Here is a 16,606-nt window from a genome sequence, read left to right as displayed (position 1 = left end):
GTGTGAGCATGTGTGTGTGTGTGTGTGTGTATCTTTAGAAGGATACACAAGCATAGCTATTAGATATCAGCAGTAGGCCCTGAGAGAGTAACCTTGTGTAAGACGGGAATGTCATTAGGAGAAAAAATTTTATTTTCCTGCACACTCTTTTATACCTTTGAACTTTTATTGTGTGTATGTATTAATTATTCAAACATATTTCAGGAAGCTAAAAACCAAGTCACTGAAATGAGTTTGACTGGGAAACTGGAGGGAAAGAATTAGAAGTACCAGAAATTTCTCTTACCAGGGTCAGATTCTGAAAGCAAAGGGGCACTGCTGCTTAATTACCCTGAACGTTTTCTGGAAAGAGCATCCATTAGGGAATCAGGCAGGGAAATATTAGGAAGTAGGGATTTGGTATAAAATTTGTAGTCTTAAACATTAGTTTTCATTAGTGTTCATAGTGGAAAAACTGAAGAAATTTAAAACATAACACTCAGCTATGTCTAAGATATACAGTTATCTAAATGGTAAGAACCATATAATTCTATGGAAAGATAAGATTAACACAAATGAATCAACTAGAGAAAAATAAAAAGCATTGGTCATTCTAAGCAATGATGGTTTGTTTTCTGGTGCTGGAATAAGTTGGGGAGGTCTTAAGTGGCAACAGGAATTCAGCTTGTAGGATTTGTAAGAGGGCATTTCAGGTGGGGATAACAGCATGAGCAGAGGGTTAGAGGAAAGAATTATCTTGGTGCTTGTGGGAGCAATGAAGAAAAGTGTTATGAGTTATGCAAATATTGTAGAGAATTTAAAATGTGCTTAAAATTCTGCATTTAAGCAATGTATATTCTAAAATGATGCATCAAAATCAGAGAGAAATGTAAACTGTACTAAAAAATGACAGTTATAATTATAACCATTGAAATTGAAAATGTAAATAAATAAAGTAAGTTAGACCACTGTCTAAACAGGCATTTTAACACAATGGCTATGAAAATCACTCCTAGAACCAGAGCAGGGCTCTGATACTGGCTCTTGGCTCCATTCCTCACTGCCACCTTGATCCGGGGCAAGGGACATAAATGTTTTGATTCTGGGTTTCCTCAGCAGTCAAATGAAAACAATGATAATATTTGCTTCATAAAGGTTGTTGAGATAACTTATTTAGTACAGCCATATATATAAAAATGCATTAGAGCTTAGCATACAATTGACCCTTCATAATTGTTGGCAGAAGAATGTAATGGGCTTTGGATTCACACTGTTTAGATTCATTTATTGCCTCTGACACTTACTAACTTGAGAGCATGGACAATTAATCTAACTACTCCGTGACTTATTCCTTCTCCCTACAATTGGAATAACAATAGTAACCAACTATATTAGTTTTCCTAACAAACTACCACAAACTTGGCAGTCTGAAACAATACCAAGTTGTTAACTCCCAGTTCTGTAGGTCAGAAGTTGAAGTAGGTGGTCTTGATTGAATTTTCTGCTTTGAGTCTCTGAGGCTGACAGCAAAATTTTAATAGAAGGCCATTTTGGATATTAAATAAGAAGTTTCAGAAATGCAAAATAATACAAAAATTCTATAATTTCAAGATAATAAAAAAGACTACCTTTAGTGTATTTTGTTGCTTGACAAACTGAAAGATGAACTAAAAAAATTCTAGATAATTTAATGGGGGTGAGAGATGGGGAGTGAAGATAATTAAATATTAAGAAACATTCTTTTACAGTTATGTATATTATTATTATCTTCTTATTTATTGGTATCATTATCTTTCTTCATCATCACTGTGTGTCCACTGCTGGGCTAGGCCCTTTTGTACACCACCATAACCTACCACTTTGAGTTTGATACTATTACTAACTTCATTTTATAGATGAGAATACTGAGGTTTGGCAATTAATAGACTTTAATTTAGTTAAAGGAGTTAGAATGATAGAGATCCTATTCCAGTTCCGACATGCCCCAGATCCAATGTATACCTGAATCCAGGTATCCTCCAGAATCCAAACTGCTAGTCAATGAGAATAATTTTTGAAAATTATTTGAGTCAATTTCAGTTGCTATAACAAATTACTGTAGATTGGGTGGCTTCAACAGTAAACATTTATTTCTCACAGTTCTGGGGGCTGAGAAGTCCAAAATCAAGACACAAGCAGATTTGGTGTCTGGTAAGGGCCCGCTTCTTTGTTTATAGCCATCTTCTAACTGTGCTGTGTCTTCACATAGCAGAGGGCAGAGAAAGATCACTTCTTTGGTGTCTCTTCTAACAAGGGCACTAATCCAGTTCAAGAGGGCTCTTCTCATGGCCCAACTGCCTCCCAAAGGCTCTACATCCAAACATATCGCAGTAGGGGCTTAGGCTTCAACATATGAATTTGGGAGTAGGGGGTTGTACAGGAACATTCAGCGCATAGCAAAAACCAGTGAACTTTTTACAGTTTCCTTTTGTTTGTTTTACTGCTAATTTAGTCTGCCTTTTTTATTTAGATGGAATCTCACGCATGTTGCCCAGGCTGGACTGTAGTGGCACAATCTCTGCTCACTGCAACTTCTGCCTCCTGGGTTCAAGTGATTCTCCTGCCTCAGCCTCCCGAGTAGCTGAGATTACAGGTGCCCACCACCATGCCTGGCTAATTTTTGTACTTTTAGTGCAGATGGAGTTTCGCCATGTTGGCCAGGCTGGTCTCGAACTCCTGACCTCAGGTGATCTGCCCAACTCAGCCTCCCAAAGTGCTGGGATTACAGGTGTGAGCCAGTGTGTCTGGCCCCTGCTTTGTTTTAAAACATCATTTTCAAGTTATTTCTTTTGTAGCCCTAAATATTTACTATGTTAACAGGTGTTCTAAGAAAAATCTTGCTATAGTACAAAAAAGAAAGTCTGCAAAATGCTGGATTAAATATTTTTCAAAAAAAATTTGTAACCACAAGACCATTCAAAGTATTTAACATGCTAACATTCACCGTGAATCTTGAAGAGGCTACTTTAATATGCAATGTCTCCCCAAATTATTTTACTGTGTATTTTTTCCCCCCAGAAGCCTATTAACATCTTGGGGAAAAGGAGGCCTGCAGAAAATAACTTGAGAAGCACTGTCTTTGAGTGATGTACAAATTCATTGTCGGCATGTTAGGCTCCTATTGGGAGAAGCTATAAAACTGTAGGCTGGATCACAGTGATTAATTAGCAAAGGTCCCTTAGCACTTTATGTGAGGTAAAAGATTCACAATAGAGTTTCATCCTTTTACTTTTTAAATTTTATTTTATTTTAAATAATTCAATTTCTGCGGTCTTTTAACATCTCTTATATTCCACTTCTGAAGAGGCTATGTGTGAGTGCAGTAAGAGTGAAATGAGTCCTATCAATGTAAATTAGGTAAAGTGCCTAGAATCTTCAAAATGAAAGGCTTATTGGTAGATGATCACTATCAGTAAGTGGTTAAAAAAGAGGATGATTATGAATATGGAGCTATGGATTTAAGACCATGCATCAATTTTTGATTGGAAATGAAACTTGAGAAAGTAGAGGTATTAAACTAGCAAATTCTTTCATAAGTTGTCTATCAGGTAATAGAGAATGGCATTTACTGTCCCCACCCTAAGTATTTGGGCATAGAATGTGCATTTTAATGTACTTTTATGACCACTAGAGTTTTCAAAAGCCCTTCTTTAAATTAAAAGAAAGATACATGTTCAGAAACACACACTGTTGGCAAAAATAATTTAACTTCCTAATATGCTCATTAAGATCAAATATTATCAAAAAAGTGGAAAGAAACAGGGAAGAAAATAGAAAACAAAATTCCTACCCCGCTCCTTTTTTCCCTTAAATATCTCATCACAGAGAGACTGGTTTCCAACTTTACATTTTTGGGATTTAGTACTATCCTTTAGAAATGATACCTAAAACTAATATCAGACGTCTCGTTTCGAAAGTTAAAGTGTACTTTATGATGAACATGCCCCAGGGTGACTGAAAACATACTTTCAAAAGGAAGTAATGATGATGGGCCAGAAAGTTAGAATTTGATTGCTTGAAACGACTGTGCTACAGCTCTGGACACTACTGTCTTCTTCTAATACCTGTGGCTTTAAGCATAAAAACAGACAGTAAATAAATGAATCTCCCTCATTCTCGCAGCAAGGTGATTTTTTAAAAAAATGTGTTTTAACCCACCCACCAATCATGAGATCTGAACAAATCCTTTTCTGAAAGGTTTTCTTTCTTTCTTTCTTTTTTTCTGTTGTTGTTTGTTTGCCAGTGATACAATACCTTAAACATTCCCTAGCAGTATTCAGCATTAGGGTTCATCTTGCATTCTCCATTTCTCTTAAAATTTCAAAAGGAAGATGGAAATTGAAATTTAAAGGACTCAAGGAGGCAGATGAAGATATAGTTTCATTGCTAATTGCACTCTGCTATTCTTTTCTTAGTAGATTTCACCCTTCAATTTCTTGCCTTCAAGAATGTTTCTCTTTCCATTTCTCTAGCTCTGATTTCTGTCTTTCTCCCTACCTCCCTCTTTAGGAGGAAAAAAAAGAGCCCTGTTTCATTTTGGTACCTGTAACTACTGGAATTGGACCCATGTACAGTAAGCAATCATTCTAACCGAAAAACAGAGAAGCAAGCACAATTGTAAGCCATGAGCTGTATTTTTGGTTCAATCACTTTCACTGGAAAAACCAGTCCATTTATTTTGGCGGATAGCAGGAAAATTTGATCCACCTTAGTGATGCTTCAAGAGTCTGTCCTTGCCTATCTTCTTGCACACTTCCCAAAATCGCCCCACTCTTCTCTGAAACAGATGTCCTGCTTAACGAGATGAATGTTTCCTACTCACTTCCACCCTTTTGCCCCCGTGAACAGATGAGCCCACAACCCTCTCTCCCCAGTCCTGGAGCTAACTAAAATGTAGACATAAGAGCAGAACAGCCCTGTCTTAGCTGATTAGAGTCTGGATGCTGACTATGGTGCATTTCCTGAGAAATACGGGGCAATTCACTTTGCAGGGCTCTGTCTCTCACGCAGCTTTGTGCCCCAAGAGCCACTTTTCAAAATCTCTTAACTTCTTTTCCTGGTTATACTGAGAAAGGAAGTTCAGGGGAATCCTTAACGTGGTTAATTACAAAGTCAATGCTGGAATCCAAGGGACTCTAAGGCAGCAAGGGTGCAGCTCTTAACTCCAGAGTCTCCAGCATGCGTGGAGAAGGTACAGGCAATTCAGGAACTTCAGAGGTGGTGGCAGGTGCTAAGTGCTAGGGTGTGGCTGCAGTTGTCTCCCTTTTCTCTCACAGCAGAAGGAGCTGAAAGAGGAAGAGGGAGGGAGGAGGGAGACAGAGAGAGAGAGCAGAAGAGAGAGAGGAGGGGGAGACCCGGGAGTGAATGAGAGGGCGGGCGGAGGGCGGGCGGGCTCCGGGGGAAGTGGGGAGCGCGCCTGCCAGGCTCAGACTCACACGCACGCCGCCTCTGTTTGTACACAGTGCGCTCCCGGCGGCCCGCTCGCTCCCCTCCAGCTCACGCTTCATTGTTCTCCAAGTCAGAAGCCCCGCAGCAGCGGCGCGGAGAACAGCGAGAGCCGAGCGCCCCGTCCGCGCGTCTGCCGGTGGGTCTGCCCGCCCGCTCAGGAGACCCGGAGCGGCCGCGGGAGCCCGCGCCCCGCCCGCCGCGCCTCTGCCGGGACCCACCCGCAGCGGAGAGCTGAGCCCGTCGGCGGCTCCCCGGAGCTCACCCACCTCCGCGCGCTGGAGCACAGGCAAAAGGGGAGGAAAGGTTCCTCTCTTTGGTCACCCTTCTCGCCCTCTCCAAGAATTTAAGAAAGCGCTGCGGAAAGAGGACGTCTTCTTGAATTCTTTAGTAGGGGCGGAGTCTGCTGCTGCCCTGCGGTGCCAGCTCGGCTACACTGCCCTCCGCGACGACCCCTGACCAGCCGGGGTCACGACCGGGAGACGGGATCATGAAGCGCTCGGTAGCCGCCTGGCTCTTGGTCGGGCTTAGCCTCGGTGTCCCTCAGTTCGTCAAAGGTGAGGCGTCCGGACCGGGCCGCTGGGTGAGGGATGGGCTGGGAATCCCCTGGGAAACGCCGCGCAGGGGGCCGGAGGCGGTCCCTCGGGCGTGCAAAGAAGGGCGAGCGCCGCGGGCGGCGCGGAGGAGGCGTTGAGTCCTGGGTGCCCCGAGAAAGTGCTTGCAAAGTCTGAGCAGAGTGCGCGGGGCTGAGCCGGGAGGAGGGTGCGGGGTACCGGGGTGAGATACAGGAACGAGGAGGACGTTGGGGAGCGGCAGAGGACAACGTTCCCCAGGAACCAGCGACTCCTTGGCTCACTCGGCCACTGGGTCTCGGCGCAAACCCTCTTTAGGCGGTGCGGCCGATGCTGGCTGCGGATACCCGGCCGTGCTTTCGTGGGGGCGGGAGCGGGGGAAGCCAGTGCGCCCGGGCGTCAGCTAGTAGATGTAGGAAGAGGCTGGGGAGCCGCAGGGCCGTCCGCCCCCGGGTGCGGTGCTCTGGCGCTGGGCCCGGGCTGAGCCGTTCGCAAACCCAGACCGAGGCGCTGGGCGTTTTGGCCGCGGGTGAGGTGGAGAGGAGTCTGACAGATCACTTCGGCTTTCTCCCGCCTCCCCATCCCAGATGCGCAGCATCGATTACAGCAAAACCCAGGAACCCGCCTCTCCCAGTCTAACCCCAAGGGCCTGGAGCTTTGCTGTGCACCCTCTCCGGGAACGAGTGTTAACTCTTGGTCATGGGGAACAGTGCGGGGCAAGCCACCCCTCGCGCCCCCGCCCAGGAGCGGAAAAGTTGCGAGAGCTTGTAGGGTGATGCCTTCTGTGACTTGCACGAAAAAATAAAAACAAGAAAATAAAAATTAAATTAAATTTAAAAGAAAAAGCATGTAAAAGAAAACGCAGGACTTCGACGAGTGTCCTGCTGAGTTGTTTAGGCAACTTCCAGGTACCCTGCGAGGTGCGGCTCGTCCTTACTAACCCTGGTCCTGACCCGCGTCATGCTGCCGGCAGGGTCTGAAGTTGTCTCCGGAAAAGGGCAGCGGGGTAGGCAGGGTGTGTGGAGAGGCGAGCGGGAGCTGTGCGTGGGGGAACTGTGCCACTTCTGCGCTCACAGATGCGGGCGGCCCCTTCTGAGGGATCCGCGGATAAGAGAATCCTCTGCAGGCAGCTTCAAGTGGAGGGCTGAGTGAGCTACAGGGTTTTAAATGCTGTGCCTCTAAAAAGGGTAGTTGTATTAAAAAATGCGTCGACTCCACTGCACTTGAGATAAGACACAGCATGAATATTCTGCGCCATCCATCCATGCACCTATCCATCTATTTGAGTCACAGGAAAATTGTGGACTGTTGGCTGACTGTTTGCCCAAGAAGCCGGGTGTTTCTGGCCAGACGCCCTCGCAGCTCTGGCTGTAGAGATCCATGGCTGCGCCTTGCCTCGGCCTCTCTCTGTACCCCGGATTGTGGTTATTTCCCCCAGCGTGTAGGCGTATGTGTAGGTGTGTGCCTCGCCTGCTTGTACAAAGTGCCCTTCCAGTTAGCACGCAGAGGCAGCCACTCCACTAAAGGTTAAGAAATGATCATGATTCCAGTAGTTGCTCTTCCCGGTCTCCAGCGATATGAAAAAGAGAGCGTGTTTCCACGCTGCTGTTTTTCCTTTCTCTCATTTCCCGGCTGGATTTCCTGCACTTTGATCTCTTCGCAGGAAGGGAAGGAGGGAGACTGCAGGCACTCCCCTCTCCTCCTACTCATCCCCGCCTACGGTTCCACCCCAAACACGAAAACACACTCACCCACTCACACGCATTGTGTCACCGCCACCACCGTACGTCCCTGCTCCGAGGTGGAGGGCGGTGCGGGGTGGAGAAGAAGACAGTGAGTCTAGCTTGTGTGGCCACGCTAGCCTGGCTGAGTCTGATTGCGGGAACCCTGGGGCGCGGCGAGTCCAGGCTCGCTGGAGCCAGGAGCTCTGTCTCCTGAAGATACCCGCGCCCAGGGCACAGCTTACTCCACGAGACAAGCCAACTACGGAGATGTTGCCTGGAGTCTCCATCCTAGTCTTCTTAGACAATGCTTTGGCAGCTGGATACTCCATATTCTTCAATAGATTTCTCCCCTTTCCCACCAGCTAGCCTGTGAGAAAAGGCGAAGGGCTTTAGGAAAAAGAAATAGACCATTTTGCATGGGCTTTTTCTGTTAAAACTTGCACCTCTCTAATTTTTTTGTCCCTCACCTCTGCAGAAGGCAGGGTACAGCTTCCGTGACAGCTCCAAACAATTAAACTTAGGGCAAACTTATTGAAGGCAGTGCTAACACAGAATTTTCCTCGTACTCACTCCTTCCCGGCCCCCCAATCGTTAATCTTATGTCTTTTAGAAATTGGTGTTTTCCTTACGTGTGGGTTGCAATTTACTTGCATTAATGCCTGAGATTTGATAAGGATATGTAACTCCTTTTATTAGTCGTCTTTATTTTAAAATTAAACCAATGGATCAGTCAGATTGAATATTTTATTAACTATTAAATTATTCATGGTATGGGTTGCTCTAAAAAATTCAATAACGTGCATACAGTTGCAGCAAGCACGTGACATCTTATGCAATCTGTCCCTGTGCCTGCAGTTTGTGCCTGAAGTCTTTAAGCAAATGGCACTATCTAAAAATGTCTAGACATGTCCTAAATACTATGAATCACTGGCATTTGCATTTTCTTTTTTTAATCAATGGCGATTTTTAGTTAATTCTACATGAGAATAAATTAATACCTGAACATTCTCACTCCAGAAAATAGCACTAACCTTTTATGATTAGTATAGTTATATTTATATAGAAATAAGAAGTTTCTGTCTTTTATGTTATTATTATATTATTATTACACTTTGGTGTCTTCTTGCCTTATTTACATAACCATTACATTTTATACTTTACAAATAAATGCTAACTTCAGAGTCAAGGTAAAACATATTAAAATGATTCAGAAATATTGAATTAAAAATATGAATTAAGTGAAAATAAAGTAGTCTCATGTGACAGTTTGACAATAATGCAAAATTTTGACCACTGTGGTGATACAACACACAATTTTTTCCTCTGGTTCTGAAAATGTTTTTCTGATTTTTCCTGAAATGTTTCCTTAGAATTGAAATGTATTTGTTTTAAGTGTATATTGTTTTGAGAAAAGACTTAACAATAATTTTAAAAATTATTAAAAAAATAGAGATGGTCAATTTTTCCTTCTTTGATCTTGAAGTTGCAAAGATCTTAAAAATTAAACAAATGTATTGTACTTCTAAACACTTTTCTGAATTAAAACTATGTTGTGATTTTCTCAAATATATTAGCGTCAATGTTCATATAAATCATTTATTCAGGATCTAGGGTATTTTAAATAAATATTTAATAAAGTTTGCTTTTCTCTCTCGATACATGTGATTTTTCCTTTTCACAAAATTATAGCAAATGTGAAGGAAAAGAATAAGATATACATGACTAAAATAAAGTAGCATGGTTACTCAATACCATTACAAAATATGTTTGACTGGTTTTAGAGTTAAATTAGTAGTACCAGCTATTACTTTTAAGATAAAGTCTTAATTAGGTAAAACTTTTTATTTTTGAAGGATTGTTGTCATTTGTGAATAATTTTGCAAAAGTTGCCTCCTGTGAGAGTTTCTCGATGCCTAAAAAAGGAATTCTGATATTTGTTGTTTACTGCATACACTTGCAGTTGCAATAGCCTTGAGCGTGATTATGGTGTAGTAGCTTCATTGTATCTCTGCCAAAGAAACAGTGCAGGCTTCAGAACTCAGTTCAAGTCAGAAGTAAATCATAATATTTAGATATTGAGTAAAAAATAGCAAATTTTGCAAATATGTATTTAGTGTTATGGCTTCTATCATAATCAGCTTACTCTTTATTTGCTAAATAGGTTGAAAACTAACATTATTATTGTAAAAAGTAGAAAACCAAAGCTAAGTCATTCCTATTATTCAGTTTTTCTCTGTGTTTTAAGGAAGATGATTAGCATCTTTCTTACGTGTTCTATAGTTATAAACTATATAACTATGCCTCTGGGATGATTTTCTTTTTCTTTTTATCATAGTCCACATAATGGTTATAATGTTTGCTTAATCAAAGCAAACATGCATTTATAAACAAAGAGTCAAATGGCTGCCAATGTGAAGTAATTATTAAAATGTTTCTCATGCTTTCCTATGTAATACAGCTAAAAATTAAGTACGATAAATACTTAAACTAAATGTATTACCAGTTGTCACTGAAAATACCCCTGAAAACTCTTGGATTTGAGTGAGTTGTTGAAGGGAAAAGTAGAATCAACTGTGCCCTCACCAGCAGGTGTCAGAATAATCAACGAAGATCTTTTAAAGAAAAAAAAAAATGGAAGAATAAAAGAAGTAAACTCATAAATGCAAATCTGCAGATCCACATAAAGTAACTTTCTACTCTCTATGAAACTAATGTATGAGTTAGTTTTCAGCACTTCCCTGAGAAAGAAAAAAAGAGGGCATCGTAAGGTAGAATCCTTCTACCATAGGATTTTAACTTGGAAACACAGATATTCAAGTGCACACTTAGGTTGAACTATTACTTTTGAAAGGTCTTCCGAGTACCTTCCAAGGAAAACAGGGAGAGTTATGAGGTGTTTTGTAGTAAAACAATTATTAGTGAAATTTTTATCATGCTTTCTAAGCTTATTCTTCATAGGAACTATAAGTTTCATGAATAGAAATTCTCTTATATTGATTTACACAGACATATACACTCAACTGTTTATTCCTATGCATCTACTGCACTGGAAAGAGAAGAATGTTTTTACTTACTCTTTTTATCATGATGGTAAAGTGTATGTTTTCAAGATCTTAGAAGATTCTAAATAAAACAAGTCATGTGGCTAAAAGAGACAAATGTCATGAGAAATAAAGCTTTGTCATGCCCTATTTCAGCTAAGTATTAATCCCTATATATGTGCCTCCTCTGTATCAACTGCTTTCAGGGACTTGAAATCATGCATTTTGATATTAATTGACCTTTAACTGATAACTTTTAGTTCTAGCATCTGCCGATGTAGCCCTCAAAATCATGTTACAGATCCATCATTACACCATTTTCAGGAATTTTTTATACAATCACTGACATTGTGCCAAACAGTCAGTTTCCAGTGGCATTCTTTCTGTGTCAGAGTTCTTCTAAGATAAAAACTATCTCTCTTCTTCATTCCATCTCTTCTCCTCCTCTTCCCTCCTCCCTCATTCCCTTGCTAGATGGCAGATAGGACACAATATCTACTGTAAAATTGATAATGGTATTTTTTATCATTATTAAAAGATTGCAAATCTTTGAAACACTGTGAAACCTGTAACTTATCTTTTTGTGAGGAAAGAAAAGGAAGATTATAATGTAAAACCTCTGCCCGTCAAAACTGAAGTTTAAAACATAAGTGAAAATAAATTGGGATCTAAATTAGGGAGCAACTCAGGACTTTACACCTTGATTTGATCACACTATCCTGCCTAAAGCTATCAAATGTACAGTAATTTATATCCACTCCACTTCTGGAGAAGCCACTTGCCTTTAAGCTTCATCCACATATCACATAGCTGAGAACCTAGGAGAAAGAACCAGAAACTTCTGAACACAAAAATAGGTGTCAGATTTAGGCCTTAGATCATGTATCATAGAAAAGCTTATTTCTCTTGACTTTCAAGTTTCTGGGGCCTCTATAAACTGAATCCAGAAAATGAAAAGCATATGAAGTAATAGGTCAGGCTTAATCAGAGCAGTAAAACATGCCAACATTTAGACAAAGAGAAGAGTCAAATAGTATATTTAAAAGCAGTAATACTTTACAGTACAAAAAACTGGGTACATGCTGGTGGGGGGTAGGGGGTGGGTGGTGGGTGGTAAGTGTAAAGGCCAAAAAGTATCACCGTATAAGAGAATGCAACAGCTGGTACTAACCTTGGTTTTGCAACCTATAGAAAGCCTCACTGCAAGATGTTCAACATTTTTTGGGTGCAAAAGCAGTGAAATGTACACATTATTGAAAAAATTTTGTAAAAAATGTTTAAGCTTGAAAATCTCCTTAATGGTGAAATAGCTAGATATCTGAAGAATTTACTTATGCAGGACTTTTCTTTTCCCATTGTGTCAAATAAAATGTTGGTTTTTTTAAAATTATTTTTCTTATAAAGTAATGAAGTATTACAAGACACAAAACTCAATTTCATAAAAAAGAAAGACCTTACAATGTAGATAAGATGGCTTGCAATTATTCGGTTATATTTTAGAAAATGTGCTGCTATTTTGTTTTAAAATATGCATTATTATAGTGATAGTAACTGTGTAGGAATTGTTCAGATTTATAGTGTGTGACTTAGAATGGAGGATTTAAGTACAAGAATTTAGGTGAAGGCTTTTTAAGCACTAAAGCACTTGAATGTGAATGTTTCTATAGAGAAAGAAAATTGACTTGGCTTTGCCTTTTCTCTTCTCTAAAACAGGTTTGTATCAAAATGATCTCTTAAAATAATTTAATATGGTGTAATATTTCATAAATGGGAAGACCAAGGTTCTAATCTCTTGTTAGATGATATATGCTTTATTTGAAGATAATCTCTAAATGGGGTTCGGCCACCATACATTCCTTAAGGTTTACGCTTGGTATTTGACAAAGTGGTATATTTCGGGAATGCAAAATAATCCTTTAAATCTTCTCTTGTACTTTAGATTTAAGGAGAACCGTTTAGATTTTACTGATACTGGGGACTATATGAAGTCAGCCAGGATAAAATGGGCTCATGACACAAGCAGGAAAGTTCAAAACAATTGAGTAGATATGTTGGAGAATATTTTTTATTTGAAATAAATGGGCAAATCCCTCTCTGTGATGTGGAGCAGTCTCCCACCTACAGGCCTGAGCCTTAGGTCTGTACTCACATCTCTGCTGCACACTTCTTAGCACATTTTCTCTCCAAATGCTACTTGAACTCTAATTTTAACTATTCTGTTCTTTCTGTTTACTTATCTTTCTATAGTTTAACTTCTGTATTATAAACCCTAACTTTTTTGGAATGTTGTTTACAGACAAACAAAAACCAAATTACCATTCACAGTGCTTTAATGTTTATATGCCAAGTTCTTGTTTCATGTTTTGTGCTTTCTACAGAGCTAGGGCTTAGAATAGTATCAGGCAAAACAAACAAGAAAACCCAAACAGGCATTTAATATACATTGAATTGAATGTAGCTACCCCCTCCCATCAGTTTGCCTTTAAAAGTACTTGAACATTTTAAACAGCAGTGTGTCTTTATATATAAAAATAGGTCAAAGTAGTTTCAGGAACTTTAAAAGCTTTGTTTCTCACTTTCTTACATAATTATTCCTTCTAATGTGTTGTAGGATGAGACTACTTTGAAAATACTTCTCAACACTCCTGCAAGAGCATTGTTGAAAATATAAAGTACAGGCAGAAATATAAAGTGATTAGCTGTGTTTGTTATGAACCTTCAATTAAAAGAAAAGCTGCTTCTAAGTGATTGATCCCATTTTTAGGTGCAAGTTTCTGACACTTCTAACTAAATTTGATTTTGACCTAAAAACAATAATTTTTCAGCCGTCATTCTTTTTTTTTCTTTTTCTTTTTTTTTTTTTGAGACAGAGTCTTGCTTTGTCGCCAGGAGCCAGGCTGGAGTGCAGTGGCGTGATCTCAGCTCACTGCAACCTCTGCCTCCTGGGTTCAAGCAATTCTCCTGCCTCAGCCTCCCGAGTAGCTGGGACTACAGGCACGTGCCACCATGCCCAGCTAATTTTTGTATTTTTTTAGTAGAGACCGGGTTTCAACATATTGGCCAGGATGGTCTCGATCTCTTGACGTCGTGATCCGCCTGCCTTGGCCTCCCAATGTGCTGGGGTTACAGGCGTGAGCCACCGCACCCGGCCTCACTTTCTTTTCATTAGGGACCACCACCATGTCAGCATTAAGAGGCTCAGATAAGTTAACAAGGGACATTCATTCTAATGTTTTTCAAGTCTAACATGTATTGAGTGCATACTATGTGTTCCACTGTTCTAATTATCATCTTTAAGTCTCAAAACTCTTGAAGTAAGTATTACTATTATTGATATATAAATGAGAAAATGGAGGTATAAAGTGGTTAAATAACTTAAGATCATAGAGCTACTAAGTAGCTTGTTAGAATCTAGAGCTTGTCCTCTTAACTATTAGACAATGCTGTGTCTCAGTGAGTGACACATCTTGTATATCATGGAGATATTTTGTTAAATGATTTTATTATTTGTAAAACACACACAGTATGTCTAACCATTATTTAACTGGTAGTTATTTCAGAAGGAATAAATTATACTTATTCTCTTGAGACAATAACTTGAAATTTTCAAATTTAGATTGGTAAAGTGTAAAGTTCTTTTTTCACATTCAGAAATAAAGCAGTGTGCTCATTCATTTGGTCCAAAAGCATTAATGTGTTAGAATGCATTATCGGTAAAAATAGTGAAGATGGGGAAAGAAGATGAGCACTTGGAAAGTGGTTTGAAACACATTTTCTTCAGATCTTACCATTTAGTTTGATTTCAGCATGATTTTTATGATTTATTTTAATTTAGTAGGATTTCACTGCTCTTCTACATTGTTTCATTGCTATTCAATATGGTGTGTAGAAGTGTGCTTTCTCTGTAATTTTCAGATACATCATGTAGTACAAAGTGACTTTAGAGGTTAACAAGGTTTTTATTTCTCCTAGTTTAATGAAGGTATTAAATTTGCCTTACATCTCATCCTCATTTAATTTCATTTCTACATAACCTTGTGAATAAGTTTTAGCCAAACAAAAGTACCAAATAGTCTCAAACCACATCAATTAGAACATTTTTTCTAGTTTATTTGAATAATTATTCAATCAAAATGTGGTTTATTAAAAAAACTCAAACTAGATTAATTTTAAATATTTTACAAGGCCATGAGAATTACGCTGTATTACTCAATTTTCACACTGCTATAAAGAAATATCCAAAGGTCAGGCACGGTGGCACATGCCTGTACTCCTAACACTTTGGGTGGATGAAGTGGGCAGATATGAGTCAAGAGATCAAGACCATCCTGGTTAACATGGTGAAACCCCATCTCTACTAAAAATACAAAATTTATCTGGGCGTGGTGGCGCACTCCTGTAGTCCCAGCTACTCAGGAGGCTGAGGCAGGAGAATTGCTGGAACTCAGGAGGGGAGGTTGCAGTGAGCAGAGATCAGACCACTGCACTCCAGCCTAGTGACAGAGGGAGATTTGTTTCGAGGGGGAAAAAAAGAAACACTCAAAACTGGGTAATTTATAAAGAAAAGAGGTTTAATTGACTCACAGTTCCACATGGCTGGAGAGGCCTCAGGAAACTTACAATCCTGGTGGAAAGCGAATGGGAAACAAAGACCTTCTTCACATGGTGGAAAGAGATATAATAGTGAAGGAGGAACTTCCAAACACTTATAAAGCCATCAAATCTCGTGAGAACTTTTTCACTCTTCAAGAACAGCATGGAGGAAACCGCCCCTATGATCCAGTCACCTCCCTCCTTGGACATTTAGGGAGTACAGATCCCTCCCTCAACACATAGGGACTGCAGTTTGGGATGATATTTGGGTGGGGACACGGAGCCAAACCATGTTATATGCCATCTAATATGAGATCATCCTCATCATCTTTTTCCTTGGTATATATGTAAATTGTTTAACAGCCAAAATTTATCTCCACATGTGTTATTATGTCTATTCCCCCAAATAATAACACAGTGGTTAAAATTTTATAAGCATTTTCCGCTTTAGGAGACATGAGCATTTTTCACTTTGGGAAACATTTCTACTTTAGGGAACATAAGCAGAGAACATATTCTTAATCGAATTTAACAGATAAGGACTTGAGATTCAAAAAAGTCATATGACCTGGAATGAGTGAGCAATTTGAATTTGAGTCTATATGTTCTGATTCCAACTTATTTTTTACTCCCTTCTTCTGTTACTACTTTACTTGAGGTAATCATAGTTGTGCTTTTTTTTTTTTTTTTTTCAGTTCTTGGACTCAAGAGATGAGAAGGAGAGGTTGGCATACTACTTGCTTTTTCAAAAACGATTTCAAACTGCTTCTCAACATTAACACTTTCTTTCTTTCCATTAGCATAGAACACCTCCTTTCCCCTTTGGAACCTATTACTAACCTTCATAATATGCTTCACTTCCTCAGTGGCTTCAGAACCTTGTTTCTTCTCCATCATTTGTCCTCTTAAAAACTTTCACATATGAGCTTGTAGCCCTTTTCACATTCTGGTATTAGACTTCCTGAAAGATCCCAACATTAATGATTCCCATCTTTATTTTTAAGTACCTACTGGCAATGCTGTTTATTAGATTTTCTCATCACATGAAATTACCCAGCTACCAGTATTTTAAATTTCTCAGAGTTTCTGTCTCTTACCAGAATTTTCTGCCTTTTACCTTTCTTCATCCTTCATTTCCACTGACCCTATTCTTGGTCACTATTCTAATTTCTAATCCTTCTTATCTCTTTTCCCAACTTAGTCTCTGTGGTTA

At 39.8% G+C, this 16,606-nt stretch overlaps 1 protein-coding gene across 1 annotated transcript in view; it reads left to right on the top strand.

Moving 5' to 3' along the window:
* The first annotated feature begins 5,450 nt into the window (after nucleotides 1-5,450).
* EDIL3 (EGF like repeats and discoidin domains 3) overlaps nucleotides 5,451-16,606 on the top strand; it is a 449,134-nt gene continuing 437,978 nt past the window's right edge. Inside the window, exon 1 of the mRNA XM_064376103.1 lies at nucleotides 5,451-6,020. Coding sequence (XP_064232173.1) covers nucleotides 5,954-6,020 — 67 coding nt within the window. The 5' untranslated portion in view covers nucleotides 5,451-5,953. The remainder of the gene's footprint in view (nucleotides 6,021-16,606) is intronic.

The sequence above is a fragment of the Aotus nancymaae genome, unplaced genomic scaffold, assembly GCF_030222135.1.
Source record: "Aotus nancymaae isolate 86718 unplaced genomic scaffold, 86718_ANA_hifiasm-v0.15.2.pri h1tg000014l, whole genome shotgun sequence".
In the NCBI taxonomy this organism is placed as follows: Eukaryota; Metazoa; Chordata; class Mammalia; order Primates; family Aotidae; genus Aotus; species Aotus nancymaae.
The sequence above is the reverse complement of the archived record's forward strand: the minus strand, read 5'-3'. Positions and strand labels throughout refer to the sequence as shown.